Consider the following 18,170-nt stretch of genomic DNA (forward strand, 5'->3'; position numbering starts at 1 on the left):
GTCAGCTGGGGTCAGCTGTCCCAGCTGCGTCTCCTCCCAGCTTCTTGTGCACCCCCAGCCTCCTTGCTGGGGTGGGGTGAGGAGCGGAAAAGACCTTGACTGTGTATAAGCGCTGCTCAACAATAATGAAAACATCCCTGTGTTTTCAACACTGTTTTCAGCACAAATCCAAAACATAGCCCCATACTAGCTACTATGAATAAAAGTAACTACCCCAGCCAAAACCAGCACAACAGGTCAGATCTACCACGCACACTGTCAGAAGATCAAGGACACCCACTCAGCCATTTATTGATTCAGTCAAGGCAGAAACGTAGAACACCCTGAAAAACCCCATTGCTTCTCTACACCCTTGATGGAGACCCGCATCAAAATCCCTGGCACGTGTGGAGCTGCCAGGTCATATGGCACTGGAGCAACCACACAGACTGAGGAGTCCCCTGTAACATACTTGCCAAGAAGATCACATCTATACAGCTGCAGACAGATTTTTTCCTTGTTCCCACAGCTGTGAGATCTGAGCTAGCCATGTCGATGTTGCCCTTTGGCTGCTGTCAAGGCTGAAGGCCTTGCTTCTACGCTGCCAGCAAAGTGTCAAAGCCAAGCTGATAGGCCACCCAAATCTGCGTCACAGTCTGCCATCTCACAGCCTGCTTTGACAGCGATTAATTACAATGTTCCTGGAGACCTTGTATGAACCAAAATGTATAATCATATCTATCTTGCCCTCACTAGCTGCTGTATTTGGATGCACTCAATATATGCACAGCTTTGGCTTCTCTCCTCCCATTTCCTGCCTGCCACCCCGCCACCCAGGCTCACCCACCTCCCCGTGCCCACCCTCTCCCCCTTTCCTCTCAACCTGAGTTCCCATGTCAATAAAGCAGACGTGGCCTGGCAGAGGTGTCTGCCCCACCATCAGCCGCCTCTGGGAGGTAGGGCAGCCTGGCTGCTGGAGTGCCAGCTCTTGCCTTGCAGGGCCTGAACCCTGGCTCTGCTGGCTCTGCCCTGCCTCCAGGGTCTCTCACTGGTGCCCTCTCTGCTTGCTCACTTCACTGGTGACAGTTTCCTCTGAGTGCTTTGGCCCTCACCATTGCAATATGGGAAAAGATGAGGTGGTAGGAGCAAGCAGGGCTGTCCCCATGTTGCAGGGGGCTGTGGTTATTTCATGGGACTTCAACAGAGTGCTGTTTTCCTTCCTCCAGCACCTCTTTTCAGGAGCATTTATTTGAAGGCTGAACAGCTGAAGCAGTGTTGGGATGATGTACTTGGGTTCAGATTATTTTAAGCTGGGGACAAGTGGCTGCTGGGACCTTCTGGATGACCGTATGACTTGTGAGCACCCAGGTGTTGCTCCTCAGGAGCTGTCTGTAAGCCACTGGGCTGTGGGTGTGAAGAAAGCAAAATTGCAATGTCTGGGAAACAAAAAAAATATTTTTGTCTTTCTCCATGAATTGTCTTTTCTTCTGTTTCTTAACCCCACAAAGGGTCCTTCTCTTCTGCCTCCAATGAGCTCATTTACAGATCTGCATAGCAGCATTTCATAGGTCTCCTTGGGGAGTTGCATGATGCATACGATGCATGAAGAACCACATCATGAGTGCTGCAAGGGCCTCTCACCCCTATAGCCTCCCCCATTTGGTCCAGAGAGTGTGGGAGGTGATCTGGGAGCACTCCTGGGCACAGGTGTGGGTGCAGAAGGACTCAGGAGGTCCGAGGCATCGTCACTGGGGCGCAGCCTGGCAAAGCCATAAGGACACAGAACCGCTCTGCTTCTCGGTCAGCGTGTAACATGCTGGCAAACAGAGTCAGTCATTCCTGGCTGCCGAGGTCAGACAACGGCTGTTATCTGTTTTGTGAAATAGTTTTGTGACAGTTGTGACAGTTTTGTTCTTTTCAGGCTTGGCTAAGTCAATATCTATGCTCAGTCCCAGTTTGTGCTTCTGTAGCTTTCAGAGGAAAGTAGATGAACTGTTCATTTTACTCTTAATTCACATGCAGTGTTCTTAAGTGCCCTACAATATCTCATGTTTTCAGGCTTATCACTTTGTCCTACTTGCATATAGACAGTTTTTCTATTTCACAAGTCTGCCCTTCTAAAGTACACTCTTTTATATTACCTCTGTGGGAGCTACACAAAGTAAACTAATAATTTTTTCTTTGCTTGTGGTAATCCAGCTTTTATATTAATTTCCTGTACTAGCTGTGCCTGGATTCTTGGCATTAAGTCACCTTTTCATCTGCAGATGCTACAGTAGCCTGTGGGGAAAGGTATTTCAAATGTTTCACCAATCAACATCAGATATGCCTTTTAACATTGTGTAATTCAAACATTTATATTGTGTTAATCCTTGAGGTTATGAACTCAATTGGAAATGCCAGCATGAATATCTCACCTCAATTTTATCATTGGGAGCATTGTTCAAAATTAGGACTTGATTTTTTTAATGTATTTATTTCTGTCAGTCTCAAATCCTACAAACACTTGTGCTATGTATTTAACTTCTCTGCTGTAAGTCTTTTAAAGCATCGTTGTGAGTATTCAAGCCACCATCTGTGACAGCGTTTGCAGAACTGGGACTTCAGCTGAGGGGTGATTGGAAATATTTTGACCAAATGCTTTTTGGACAGGGGGATGTTACTGTAAAAATATTTACAAAGTTAAAGTAAATATTTTTGAAAATGTTGATTCTGTAAAAATGAAAATATTTCTGTTTAGATACATTTTATTTTTGCTTATACATTCCAGTTCTCTTTTCCTAGGCCTTGTTCTTAAATTGTTAAAAACATCTTTTTAGTTCTTACCTCTATCTTTCAGGCTCATCACCTAAACCTTTCTGGCTTTCTTGCTTTCTTCTTGTATCAGTCCAAAAGGCAGAATTATTTAACATGTTATTCCATGTTTCTTCCAACTGTAACGATACAATCGATTACAGATGATTGGTCATAATAGTCAAAATCAAAATTAGGCTGTGAGTGAGACTAGACAGTTCAGATAATGGAAATTATTTTCATCAAATTCTTTAATGGACATGTAAGGCAAAGCAGCCACTGTCCTTCTTAAACATGTTTAAATTAAAACACATTCTTTCTAAAAATCACATAATTTTCTTCTGAATAATAAGATTACAACATCCAGGCATTTGATAAAGCGTACATCATAAAGTCTATCTATCTTCTCATTTGCAACAAAACCCAGAATTTTATTCCATTTAGGTTGACAGTTGCTCTGGTGATGGATAAGCTATTATTAGGCATTGGTTTTTAGACAGAAGACTAAGATTTATCACTCAGATGTTCAGACCTCATATAATTCACATGTAGAGCTGTGGCTCACATAAACAGGAAGTACTGGTGTCCAAAAATCATATATAAGACAAAATTGCCCTAAAGGCCATGTACGTTTAGCTCTGGGGTTATAGTTCAGATTGGTAGCTTTTTGGATATTTGTTTCAATGATGCATGTTGACAGACAACAAGGAATAAAATTTAATAATTCATTTGGCCCTCTTAAACGTCTGAAGGGTGTAGCCACTGAAATCAAGGACTTCAGTGGGAATAGTTCCAAACATTAACTTTTCTTTAATGAGAAAATGAGTAGAAAATACACTTCAAAAAGTAATCTCATTTCTAACATACTTTCCAGATACCTCCTACAGACATTGATAATGTAGGTTACTGGGAAGTGTTCACAGTCTTGCTGACTCTTTATGGAGTATTTAATGATGTTTGGCCCTCTAAGTCCCAGCCCTTGAAAACTTGATTTGTGACTATCAGATAAGATAGGTTCACAAAAATAAAAATAACTATGTGTAACTCTCAAAATTGTGGGGAAAGGTCAGAAACTATGATGTCTCTGTGCCTTTGGGTTCAGAAACCAGATAACAAGTAGAAATATGTTTCTAAATTTCCATTTATTCAAATCTTCATCTATAGTAGGGTACATGTGAGTGATTTTTGCTTGCCTAAAGTTGGCATCATTGTTTTAAATCTTGTGCTTAGAATGTGAGCTAAACGCATAATTGCCAAAACATGAGCAGACTGAGCATATACTTCATTCCTTCTTTTGAAATATCTGCTCATATTAAAAAAAAAAAAAAAGAAAATAGAATATTGTTCTCCTACTTTGATGTCCCTTTTGGGTATTCTTTCTATAACTATATAACATATAAAAATATTTTACTATGTGTAACATTCACAGCAAGCTTAAAAATAAAAAAGTAGAGATCATTCATAGAAAAGTGTTGAAAATTTATTCTTATGTTTAGTTTCTCCAGTCTTATCAAGAAACAGGAAACTTCTGTGACTTGTTGTTCAACCAATGCTAATCAGCAGAACTAACCAACAGTTAATGTTAGGCATCACTAGACTATTTTTAATATATTTTGAAGAAAACTGGAAGCTACTTACTGATAAGTCATGAACAGAAAGACTAAGTTCAGCAAGCAAATTTGTTACAAGTACTGTATATCAGCCAGGGTTTGAGATTAAATAGTTCCATCAAAATATAAATAAACCTCTAAAACTCCTTGTTAGACACATAACAAATAAGCACTGGATATAGTCTTTGAATACATTTAGGAAAAAAATATTGGCATAAGACCACATTTTGGCATTTCTTTTATTAGGGAAGTGCAATTTAGCACTAATACCTCATTACTTCAGGACTGATTTCACCTGTACTTGTATTTCTGACAAGAATATCAATTAGTTTTTCAGGATGATGCATCTGCCTCATTCAGGATGAAGGCTTAAATGTTACCACTGTATCCGGTTGCAGTTTTACTTATGTTTGGGTATTTACGTCACTATGGTGAGCTGTAACCTAGCATTTACTGAAATCATACAGATTTTCTTACCTGAAATATAGTTTTGTCTCTCTGAAGACTTGGAGTGTGATAGGAATACTGTGTTGTTTTATGGCTATAACAGTCGTCTAACTTCACCCTTTCATCTTCTGTTTTCATTTTCTCCCTTGTTGTGGTGGGTTGACCCTGGCTGGATGCCAGGTGCCCACCCAAACCACTCTATCACTTCCTCTCCTCAGCTGGACAGGGGAGAGAAAATATAACAAAAGGCTCATGGGTCAAGATAAGTGCAGGGATAGATCATTCACCAATTACAATCACAGGCAAACCAGACTCAACTTGGGGAAAATTAATTTAATTTATTTCTGGTCAAATCAGAGTAGGATAATGAGAAATAAAAACTAAATCTTAAAACACCTTCCCCCCACCCCTCCCTTCTTCCTGGGCTTAACTTTACTTCCCCCCAGGTGGTACAAGGGGATGGGGAATGGGGGTTGTGGTCAGTTTATCACACATTGTCTCTGCTGCTCCTTCCTTCTCATGGGGAGGTCTCCTCACACTCTTCCCCTGCTCCAGTACAGGGCCACTTGCATGGGAGACAGTTCCCCATGAAATTCTCCAATGTGGGTCCTTCCCACGGGCTGCATTTCTTCATGAACTGCTCCAGCATGAGTCCTTTACACAGGGTGCAGTCCTTCAGGGACAGCCTGCTCCAGCATGGATCCCCCACAGGGTTGCAATTCCTGCCAGCAAACCTCCTCCAGCATGGTATCCTCTCTCTATGGGTCCCCAGGCCCTGCTGGGAGCCTGCTCCAGCATGGGCTTCCCATGGGGTCACAGCCTCCTTCAGGCATCCACCTGTTCCGACATGGGGTCCTCGCTGCACTGGAGGTGTATATCTGCTCCACTGTTAACCCCCATGGGCTGCAGGGGCACAGCCTTCCTCACCATGGTCTTCACCAGGGGCTGCAGGGGAATCTCTGCTCTGGTGCCTGGAGCACCTCCTCCCCCTCCTTCTTCACTGACCCTGGTGTCTGCAGAGCTGTTCCTCTCAAATATTCTCACTCCTCTCTCTGGCTGCAGTAGTGCAGGTTTTTTTCCACCTTCTTCCAGCGCTACCACTGCTGCTGATGGGCTTGGCCTTGGCCAGCGGTGGGTTCTTCTTGGAGGCTGCTGGCATCGGCTCTATCAGACATTGGGGAAACTTCTCGCAGCTTCTCACAGAACCCACCCCTGTAGCCTCCCTGCTACCAAAACCTTGCCACACAAACCCAATATACTTCTACTCAGTTTTACTTGACTTTAGAAAACAAAAAGATTAGTCTGGTAAACAGCTCACTTCCTGCATTTATAGAAGGGCCTTAAGTTCTAAAGAAAAAAGGTCAGAGTTCTGTGGTGAACCAAGAAAACTTTGCTAAGATAGTTTAAAAGAACACAGAGTGTACACACAGCTATTTCAGTTTCTAATAATGAATTACCCTTTCCATAATTAAAGGCCAGTGAGGGCTCCACCCAGTGCAAAATCTCTCTAGCATGGTCGAAGGAAAAACAACCAGAGAAACATAAGGGAAATGCTGACTTCCACAGAGCCATGAGTTGGCCTAGGAGGCAAGCTGATGGTGGTAAGAAGTTCTGTGATACCTATGGGTCGTAGCAAGTTAAAAGCAAGCTTAGAACCAAAGAGCTGGGTGGCTGGACTTGGTCTGACTGACAGGGAGCAGTGGGCAATCCAGCTGGTCTCCAGGAAAGGAATACTTATAGTGAGTATCTGTGGTGTTCAACCTGTATTAAACTGTCCTGAGGGGTCAATGTTGGAAGGACTTGTTTCTCTCTTCTTTAAAACTATTATACTTGGAGAAATTAAAATAGCTACTTCAGAATTCTTTGTGAAGAATTTTTTTCTCATTTATCTGTAAAGTACTTAGAATAAACTAAGAGGTAGAGTTTTCCTTTCAAGCTTTGTAGTTAGACCGGGATTTTAGGTCTAGTAAAGGTTTTTCTTTTGGTATTTTCTCCACTCTTTTGCCCTGACTGTTATCAGAACTGGAGTCCACATCCATGCAGAATTCTTCTTATTGTAAAGTGGCCAGTCCTTTAGGGATTGTGAAGTGCTCTCATAGCCTAACTCACCTGCTTTTGAAGTTGTCTTTTAAAAACACCCGAGGTGAGATATACTCAGTGAAGAAAGAAAATGATATTGAGAAAGCTATCTGAAGTCTGAAAAGAAACTCTATGTTAAAGGGCTTTAGGTGGCAAAGTCAACACTAAGCGAAGAAGGTTCATTGAAAAAGGAAACACAAATCCTATTTGGAATAGCTGGTAGAAAGCAGCCCCTCCTGACATCACTGGTGAAAAAGATACTCTCGGGAAACATGGAAGTGTTTGATCTTTGCCCTTTCCACAGTGACAGAGAAGCCTGGCAGAGGAGGGACTGTGTAGTTCAACAGTCCTGGAAGCTGTGTGCCAACAGAGCTGCTTTCTCTGAGTGTAGTATTTATGTTTGGGATGTACCAAAATAACACACATGGGCAGATCCATTTCTACAGCTCAGTTTTTCATCAGTCTGCTACATTCAGGGAATAAATGTACACTTTGGCTTTTATTTTTAACTTTCCCAATCAAAGGTGTGGACAAATGGATGTAAGTTGCTGAATTATTACATTAAAAAAGTGACTGCTTGTCATCTGAGACACATTCACTGATTATGTATGTGTTCCGAACCAGTTATTAACACACTAGTTTAAATCAGATGGTTGAACTTTAAAAAATTTTAATTTGGAATGGACTAAGAGTATGCACATGATTATTTAATATGGTTCAACTGAGAAGAAATACATTAAAATGGGACAAATCAATCATTTTCTTATTAACTGACCTTATTCAAAGATGCCCTTGTAGCATAGGGAAACACAGGATGTTATAGGAGAAAAAAATGGCACTCTTTTTTGCCTTTTTTTTTCTAGTTTTTTTTCTGTTCACTTGTCTAAAACCTTCCAGTCTTCCCAGAATTGTATTTGACAACTGTACAGTTACTGTCATATTTAATATTACCACTAGTTTTTACAAATTAGTTATTGCAACATATCAGGAAGTAACTTAATAATCAGATCATGTCCTTGCCCTACTCTTCCCAAATAATCTGTCTTTGCAGTAGGGAAGCTTCTGAGTAGTTATTTCTTGATGTTACGTCATGTTCTCCTCTTATTTTCTCTCTCTGCCAAAAAGCAGTTCATTAGATGAGGAAAAGAGATGTTTTATAGTGAATCAATACTGAACACTGAAACAAACTTCATACCTCCAGCAATGTATCCACAAGCTTGGGAGAAGTGAACAGACAAATCATAATGTTGAGAGAGGAAAGAGGAGGACTGGGAATAGTTTCTCACTTGTTATTTGTGAAAAGGGGAACCTTCCTGTGATATGACTTGCCTCTCTAGTACCTTGTGGTGACCCTAGATTCTGTGGTTGTCCTATTGGTGTGCTTCCTTCACTATGTGTTTACGGGGTATATGGTTTTTAGTTTTCACCTTTTATCTAGATTGCAGTTAGTGCTATTATTTAGAGGAATACATGCAGCAAATAAGCCCCTAATGGTAAGGATAGGTGACCTCACCTGAAGGTATTGCTCATGGCCCAGGTAGGTGAAGTATCTCTTGCTCCCTGCCTTTTGTTATTTAAGGGCACTGGAGCATTCTTCCAGGTACAGTCCTCTGCTGTGGGTTTTTGTTGTTGTTTTTGTAGGTGTGTTTCTAAAGGGGTCTCTAAAACGTAGATGATATATCCTAGTGATGCTGAAAGCAGAGTGAGAGAGAACAGTTTCAGACTTCCTCTTCAGCATTATGGTTTTCTTTTTAAGTCTTTTTTTTTAAAGAGGTGCTAGCCTATATTTCAAGGGGATGTTCTCTGCAGCACAAATATGAACAGTTCATATTTCCTTATGCTCCCCCACATATAATCCCTACCCTTGAATGAAATCAGACATTGATTTATGTGGGACAGACTGTTTTGGTTATAAGCCCCGTGTAAACATAGAACTTTCTGTCATGTGACTTGAGAAGACCCACACAGCCGCTCTGTGCACCTCTCAAGAAGACAATCTCCAGGATTCTCATAAGCCTCTGATTGCTGAGGCTATGTTTCCACTCCATTTCATAAATTAAAAATAGATGGTTCTCTTGACAAAGAAAACAGGGTAAATTTGCCGAACAGCTATAATAAAAAGAAGAGTATAAACCTTTTAGATGGAGCTCATGGGTTCTGCCCCTCACACTGCTCAAGCATTAATACAAGCAAATAGTGTTATTTCCAGAGTAGCTGCGACATGAATGTAATACTTACCATCTCATAGGATCAATTTCTGAGGCTAAATTTTCGGTACTTTCTTCTTTTGTTTGTCTTCTCTTGATTGAGATAACATCTCTGATTTTTACTACAGCATCTTAATGTTTTTGTTAAGATATTTAGTGCATGGAATGCAATGAGTGAGAATAATTCCCACTGCACGTAGCTCTCACCAGCGCCTCCAGATATGTGGATCCCTCTCAGAAATGGCCTTATCTAGGATTTTTACAGTGGTGAAGCAAAGCTGTCTTTGGCACTGAGGAGTGTCATGAAAATCCTCTTAGTAAAATTACAGGGTACAATACAACATTACCAAAAGCCACAACAACAAAAATATAGTAAAATCGCAGTAAAATACATTATAGGGTTAGCATTTACCTTTGCGCTGCGGTACAGAGTTTGCTTGAAGCATACAAGGAAAATATCTGGTTCTCTGAATAGGGTACAAGGTGAACAGAACTAGAAAGAAAAAAAATGTTAAAAATTAGCAATATATCATGATGTTCAAAGTATGTTACTGGCTCACCTAGTTTTTGGTGCAAGTCAGAATTAAAATCAGTTGTCTGTAGCTTCACAATGATAAATAATTCAGCTTTTAACAGCTGATTCTGGTAACAAAAGGCAGTTGCAGACAAGACTGGATCTTTTCTTCAATGGCTCTTTCACAGGAAAAATAATCCTCAGCCCATGGACCTGTTGTACCTCTTCACCGCCTACCATCTCGCCCAGATTTCTTTCATGTTTCCCCTCTTAGCTGTTGCATGCGTGTGGATTGAAAGGGAGGCACCCAGCAAGCTGGTACAGATGGATAAGTTCTCGGCTGTTGCACAGAACTGATTAGTGTTTTCTACTCTATATATGCCCTTACACTGTGCGTACCCCGGAAGCTGAGCGCATTGAACAATGTATCTAACATCTGTCACATGCTCATTTTCTCCCTGATCCTTTCCCCTGGAGGGGGAAGGTGTGCAGCATGCTGTCTTGCTTTGGGAGCAGAGCAAACAGACTCTGAGACCTCCTGGGTCATCAAGTCTTGTCCCTGGCTGTTGCAGACATCTACATTACAAAACGCTCTTGTGAGCTGAGCAAGCACCTGTCTAACATCACAGAATCACAGAATGGTAGGGGTTGGAAGGGCCCTCTGGAGATCATCTTGTCCAACCCTCAACCAGATTTCTTTCTTTGTACTGCTATTGGAAAGCTGTTCCACTTTTTTTTCATATATAAGGGTTACGAAGCTTTCATTTTTCAGCTTCAGATTGTTTGTGCCTTGTTTTTTGCTTATTTCATCTTGTGTCAGTGTTGTTCTTGATCTTAATTAGCTTTTTTCCTTCTAGGCTCTTTATCACACTTATTGAATTTATAGGCAACAGTCTTACATCCCCTTCGCCTATATTTTGGTAGGCTGTTGTCCTGTTGGTACAGTAAGGACTATGAGGTAATTGTTATTCCATCAAAATTAAAGCTGGGAAAAATCTTTCCGAGTGGATTTAATTTTTCATTTGTTGAAATCATTAACTTGAATTACACAGCAGAGTTAGTGCTGTACTGATATATGAGAAAATCCCATCCTACCTTAATTTGAGGTAGGAAACCTACTACACTTATTTTCTAATATGCATTGCCTAAACATCTAAGAAGATTCAGTTTAGTCCCCTGGCTCACCTTAGGTAAGACTTTAAGAATAATCCTACCGGTTTCAGATGAGTCTGTTGCATAAAGCTCCATATGAATTTGGGAAATATATCCTAATTTCCTTCCAAAGCATAAGGTGCTTGCTAATGGCAAATCAGCAATGAAGCTGTCCCGCTTCAGTCTGGGACCTGAGGCAAGCCATAAAAGCAGTATGGCTCAAACTGCCCAGGCTGAGGTCCTGGGGCAAATTGCTTGGTGGCTGCAGGGTATGGCCTATAAATATATGAAACTGTGTCCACCTGTGTCCTTCTCAGCATATGACAAGCCCTATGCGAGGCCACATCATTTACCAAAGTGCAGGGTCGTGGGACAGGGCTGCCATGCTGAGCCTGCAACGGGGACTGCTTGGTGGTGTGTTCCTACTAGGCAGAGCTCTTCCTCTCCCCTTCCTCCCCTCTGCAGCCATGCAGGGCCATGGCATTGCTCCCACTCTGGAGTGTGTCTGGCTCACAGACAAGAAAGCAGACTGACCTGCTTGCTGTAGCTGGCATCAAGTCACAGATTGGAAAAGAGGCCATTCTGCTGTGCTGCAAATTTGTGAGAAACTAGGGCAGTTTGGTGGAAAAAGGCTGCGGGACTTGAGTTTTGTGTTTGACACTAGACCTGGCAGGTTTGGCTGCATTCTAGTATGACTATAACTGTCTGCATAGTGTGTCTGATCTGCTGCGAACGATCCACATTTCTGGAAAAAAGCACTTATTTGGATTTATGAAGAATGCCCGAACTGTCTCTTGCTGAATTTTCTCTCTGGTAGCCTTCTGAGTTGTGATTTTTTTTGTGGTGGGAGTTGGGCTGATTCAGAAGTTTTTCTCATTGCAATTCGCTATTTAAAACTCTCTCTAATAAGGGGGAAGACGGACCTCCTCAGTCACTCTTGGCTTGAAAAGGTCTGGGTCTAGAAGTGATCGTCATATCTAATGTTACTTACTCAATAAATTAAGCGAACATTACAAATGTGGATAACAAAATTTATGCTTCTCTTTCTGAACCATTTCTTGTTACTGTTAATAGACTTTTTTTGTAATCCATCTGCTCCTCTTGCCTGATTGATGTTCATCATAAATCCTGTGCTCATGGCAGGCATAAAATATTCAAGGAATATTTTATGAATAGAATATTGAATAGAAAACTAGAGATTTCACCTGTCTCCGTAGGTGAAAGCAATCCGGGTTTTGTAAAGCTGTTGATTTGGCTTCAAAAATGTGTAAATAGAAAAGTGAAGGGAGCTTGAGAATCAGCTTTGATACTGTCTGGACCACAAAGTTCAAACATTTCTATATTAGGAAGAGTTATTTCCAAAGTTCTTACAGATAGAAAGCCTCCTATTCCAAGAGAAACATCGAGCCTAAATTTTAACTGTCAGTAAGATTAGTGTAAGTGGCTTTCAGAAGCGGTAAATGGTCGGTCAGATTTGTGTAAGTGGCTTTCAAAATCCTACCAGATCAGATGCTTTAAGTTTACATCCATCTTTCATTCATTTTTATGAATGTGGACTGCATGTGGTACAGAATGGCTTAGAATGAAATTCTTTTTTCTCTTTACTGTGACTGTTTTCCTGGACTAACACAACTGTGATTTTTGCCATGGAAATGTTACTTACACTTTATCCTTACTGTCTGAGCTGTCTTTGTCCCTTTTTCTACATATCCACCCCTTGTTTGACTTTAATATCCATTGGTAAATCAATGTAAGAAAAGAAACTTGCAGTCTCCAGATCAGTTAAGACCTACTGATATATGGATATCTTGTTGCTCTGCTGAACTTTGAGTATGTTTGCTTCGGTGGACCTCCTTTGCTCTTCCTTCTGCTAGTCGATTATTTTTTAAGGAAAACTTTCCCATCACAGCCTCCCCCCCAACTGGTTAAATGCATGATATAATATCAACTTTTTTTGGTTTTTTTTTTAACAGGAAATTATGGGGAAAGTGGAATGGAAGCCTTCAAAGAGCTGGCTGCCCAAGAGGGTCTCTGCATTGCTCACTCTGACAAGATCTACAGCAATGCTGGGGAAAAGAGCTTTGATCGCCTGCTCCGCAAGCTGCGAGAGAGGTTACCCAAAGCTAGAGTGGTGGTTTGCTTCTGTGAGGGAATGACAGTGAGGGGGATCCTGATCGCCATGAGGCGCCTGGGAGTGCTTGGGGAGTTCCTGCTAATTGGAAGGTAAGGCTCTGAGCGTGATTTCTCTGCCCATCCTCTCCCTCTCATCCTGCAAGCAGTCCTTTCATTTCAGAACTGTGCAACTCAGGCTACCAGTAATTTCCATATTTACTTGTCTAATGAATGAGGAGAAGTGGCAAGATGGTAAAACAGATCTCAGGAAGGGGACATGAAGGTGTATGCCAACTTAATCAGTGGTGGTAACTTTTGCTGAAGTAAATGTTAATTACTACTGTTTTACATGGATATAAGATGTTCGTGTTTTTGTGCTTTTGCAAACTCTAGAGAAATGTTTCAAACACGGATTTTATAACCAAAGTAGGGAGCAAAGAATTCTGGTTTCAGAATGTGATCCGGAAGTGTGACACGTGACAAAATTTCATGTGTTTCACTAAGGATGACTCCTGATAATTTGAACCCCCAAATTATTGAGTGGTTTTGATTACTTGAACTTTTTTCAGTCTTACAATTAAAACCGGGCATTCTCAGTTGTACACTTTGTTCTGATCTTTGCTGTTGAAAGTGATATTACACAGTTTGCAGTGATATTACACAGACTTGTTTGTTTTTTAAAACATCAAACTTGCTGATGGCCAAGTCAGTATGTATGCGTGCTTTTATATTACCAGAGTAACAGTGCAGACATGCATTGGACAGGCAAAGACCATCTTGATCAAAACAATGGTTGTTTTTTTCTTCTAGAGTTTATCAGTTCTTTGTAGATATTCACTAAAACATGGTCAACTACAGTTCTGTCACATATGGTCTATCCACATTTCCATTTTTGTGATAGCTCTTATTTTGAGGCTTCTTTGACTTTCATCTTGATTTTTGCAATGTCTTTATGTCTGTTTTTCTGTTTCAATGAATCTTGTTCAAATGATGAGGGCTGACTTTCTGTCTTGTGTGTTAGATTGATAATGTCTTTTCTACTCTTTCTATTTACTCTTTGATTCTTTCTTATCTAACGTTCAAACACCATTCCTTCAAGGCCCTGTCAGTTGTCTCCTTACCTACTTAGCTTCTGTTGCCTTTCTATTCTGTTGTCATTTGGACCTGTCAGACTTTTTTTTGTCCCTTTCTCTCCCTAAAGCCTTTCTGTCTGTCATTGTTGTGACCGGGATGCTCTCCTTTATCCCTGTGCTATAATATTGGTCTTTCCCTGACTGCATCACTCCTCAAACCCCACAATTATGATTTTTATAAGTCAGATAGCTAAACTGGCCCAAGTAATCATCTGAAAGCAATCAATGGCTCTCCTTTCATCATTTATTTTTGTTGCAGTCTTTGATTGCAATCTATCTGGAGCAGAGACTATCTCTAGAAGGGTGTGTAGATAAGATATAGCACGTTTGGAAAGCCATCAGCATTAAAATGAAACAAGCAGTAAGGCAGTATTGAAAAGGTATGATGTTTTAGATTTATGCATATGCTTTTTGACTGCATCATTCAATGTGCATCATTTGAAATGAATAATGGAATGCTTCAGGATGGATATGTTTTAAGTATGTTTTTTTTCAGTGAACTGAAGAAACTATGATAAAATTAGTCTGGGTGACAGCATCCCTGATCATTTTGTAAATGCCCTGCAACTTTAGGCAATGCTGTGCTTTCTTCATGTATAGTTGTCCTTCTGTAGTGGTGTCTTACTGTTGACCTGATTTTCCTGACGCTGTCCATACAGAGAGCCAAGGGAAACTAGTGTCCTACACTAAACACCAAAACTAGGTACTTTGGTGGTACAAACCTTAGTTTTCTTATTAGGCCACTTACTTGATCCCCTACTCCGTGGATATGTGGAACTTTTTAGCTTGGAACTTTGACTAAAAGCCTTTACTAAGCATTATGCTACTCTATTGAGTTATTTGTCTCAGCATCTGCCCAACAGTGTTACTCTGAACTTTTTGTCAGAGCTTCTCATGTAGTAAATGTTAATAATGGAATTTCTTTGGAAATCACAATGCATTTTTCAGGTACCCTTCTTTTATGCTGGTAATTGAGTATGGGAGACTCCTTTATAGGGCTGGGTGGGCTGTTCTGTTTGTAAGACAGGCTGACTATTGCTTTGTATAGTCCGGATTGTGCCTGACAGCTGGCTGAAATAAAAAATATTATAGGGCTTGCACGTTTTATGTGTGCTTGCAGAACTAAAAGAAAAGACATCTTCTTTGAATTGTCCTAATTAAGTGATTTTAAAAAATGGCAAATCTAGCAAACTTATTCACAAGTAAGTTGAAGTGAAACTGCAGTGCTATGAATTTGGTCATCTATATACAAACAGGAACCAAGGCATGCATTACCGCTTCTGTGACATGCTGTTTAGTCTTTTTTATTCAAGTACCCAGCTAAGCAAAAAACCAAAAGCCTTTTAAGAACATTCTTTTAATGGAGGGAAGTGGGAGTGAATGTGAAATCAAGATTTTTTGCAGTAATGAGCTAAACAAAGCCTTTAATTTACCCACAGGTTTATTATCAGCCACACTGTATCAACCCTATACTCTGCTCTGACTCACTGTAAAGAGGAAGCCTTTACAAAGGGACACCTGGCTAAGATCTCTTCCTCTATCTTCAGTATTGTTATTGATCAAAGCTGATAGGAACAGCTTATCTTAACTAAAATCGATGTATCAGAAAGAGAGCTGGGAACTAAATCTGACTTCAGTTTAATCTGGGAATGATACATTGGAAATTATAGGGGGTTACACTGAGCCAGGACTGGGTCGTCAGATACTGAGGACTTTTCCAGGATGGGCTGACTTTTCTCAGGCATGGAGTTAGGACCCTACTTGTGCCATATCTAAGCAAGTGCTCCCAAATTCAGATTGGAGTTCTAACTAGAAGTTCAGTCTCCTTTGCTACTGGAAGTGGGAATCTGTTGGATTAGTGAGAAGAAAGGAAATTTCTATTTCTGAATCCGCAGGGAAGCTGGGAATAAGACAGGACCAGAGAAGAGGTTACAATCCTGCCTGAGGGAGCATGGAGGATGTTCTGAAAATGAAGCAGTGTCCGATTGTATTGGAGATATCCATGAGAAAATGTATTAAGCTATGAAATTAAGGACAATAAAGCTTTAAAAAGTGGCTGTTAATCAAAGGGAAAGGACAAGACAAAAATTCATCATGTCTTTGTATAAAAACAATGTTTGGAATACTATTGGAGTAATAAAGGCCAAAATTACACTAAGAAAATAAACTGTACCCTTAAGGGAAGTCAGGTGATAGCTCTTTTAGCAGAAATTAGTTTTGATGTGAAGAGACTATGCAGAAAGATACTCAACATCATGTGCCTGATCATGTTTATGCAGGCCACTGGGTTTTAGATTACTTAATAAGCATCAATTAGGTTTTGTGAGAATCTTGCAAGATGGATGAATCTCCCGTATATCCCCTGGGATGATGCACCAAGACAAGGCATGTGACTGACTTTCCAGCATCTGTGCGGGTCGTGCAAAGCAAATGAAAGACACATACGAAATCACCTATTTTAAGAGTTACTGGGAGATCATTGGAGAAGAGGCATGCTAGATAAATAGTTGGAAATTAAAATGTTCTTTTGCAATTTGATGATCTTTCAAACTCCTAGACAAAATGGTTTGTGTAAACATATAAGGAATTGTAGGATGGAAGGGATATATTAGTGCACATGTTCTTTTTCAATATAACACTTGGTAATGGACTACGTACTGCTTTACGTCTGTAGGCTTTGAATGTTTTATGGTCTTCATTAATATCACTCTACGGGCTGTTGTAGAACTATGAATTTTAAGCGTTGATAGGATGACCTCTCCTGAATGTTTGGATACTTGGCGGTGGAGATACAGTTGCATTCTCTGCTGAGAACCCAGTGCATGACAGAGGGCAATCAGTTCTTTTTCTATAGCTAATAGAACCCTTTTAGCATAGGGTGACAGAGGTTTCAGGATGCATAGTGTGACAAAATTATTCCTGACTGCCCTCCCTTCACAAGCCAATGTTAATAATCGTGGTTTTGACATTTAACTTCACGCTTTCTAAAATATTGACAAGGCATTGTCAGTGTAAGATGTTTGGTCCTATTATCTGACATTTTTGGACATGTGGAACCTGATTTCATCCAGGTGTAAGAGTAAATAACTTGGTGAGTTGACAGAGAAATGTGCCCCAACCCGGTCAATCCCTGTGTGGCAGGGTGTGTGGGAGGATTTGGGCAGGTGCCTAGGGCAGTTATCACCTTCCAAAGCCTGGGATTTTAAGCCTGAGCAGGCATGTAATCCCATTGCATTGGTGCACCACTTGACAGAAGAGTGCCTTGCCTGCCTGAATGAGACCCATCAGTTCCTAGCACTGTGACTATGACTACTGAGTCTCTGTTCACCTCCATCAGAGCAGATGAAGGAGGTCCTCTACATCTGAGGACACCATGATTAAGACAGGGACCCAAACCCTATCTACAGTAATCATCCCCATAGTCAAAATGAAAAACTGGACACAGAAGTTTACAGGTCCATAGCATCGATTAGTAAGGGAGGAGGAAAAGTCTGATCAGGAAGCTGGTCCTTTGGCAAGAAAACAGGAGAAGGAGGTGACAGAAGTCACTCTATACGCGGAAATCACCTGGTCCCTGAATGAACTTTGAGATATGCAGAAAGATTGTATCTGCCAGCCAGGCAAAGGGATTGCTGCCTGGTTCCTCAGATGCTGGGATACTGGGGCTGACGGTCAGGAATTAGAAGGTAAGGAAACCCAGAAGCTGGGATACCTTGCTAGGGACCAGGGAAGAGACAAAGAAATTGGAAGAGAGGGAACAATTCACAACCTCTGGAAGTGGCTCCTGTCAAGCGTGAAGGCAAGGTATTTCCTCAGGGATGATCTTGTAATTTTCTGAGGGAAGTAGACCACCATGAAGAAACGTGTTGTTTTAATTTGTGTCTTTGTTTCTCACCATCCAAATCTATTTTAATTGGCAATAAAATGAATTAATTTGTCCCAAGTTGAATCTCGTTTGCCTGTGAGGGTAACTGTTAAGCAATCTCCTTGTCTTTATTTTGACCCATGAGATTTTTCATCCTAGTTTCTACCCCATCCTGTTGGGCAGGGGTAGTTGGCAAGTGGCTGGGTGGGCATTTGGCTGCAGACCAAAGCTAACCCACCGCAGATGACATAGGTTGCAATGCCAACATCACGATGACAG

The 18,170-nt window shown here is 40.9% G+C and overlaps 1 protein-coding gene across 2 annotated transcripts in view; it reads left to right on the plus strand.

The window, feature by feature from the left end:
* The window catches only part of GRM1 (glutamate metabotropic receptor 1), a 195,573-nt gene that overhangs the window by 26,420 nt on the left and 150,983 nt on the right, over positions 1-18,170 (plus strand). For both annotated transcript variants that reach the window (XM_064446990.1, XM_064446991.1), the window contains exon 2: positions 12,755-13,004. In XM_064446990.1, the coding sequence (XP_064303060.1) occupies positions 12,755-13,004 (250 nt within the window). The remainder of the gene's footprint in view (positions 1-12,754; positions 13,005-18,170) is intronic.

Source organism: Phalacrocorax carbo, chromosome 3 (assembly GCF_963921805.1).
Source record: "Phalacrocorax carbo chromosome 3, bPhaCar2.1, whole genome shotgun sequence".
In the NCBI taxonomy this organism is placed as follows: domain Eukaryota; kingdom Metazoa; phylum Chordata; class Aves; order Suliformes; family Phalacrocoracidae; genus Phalacrocorax; species Phalacrocorax carbo.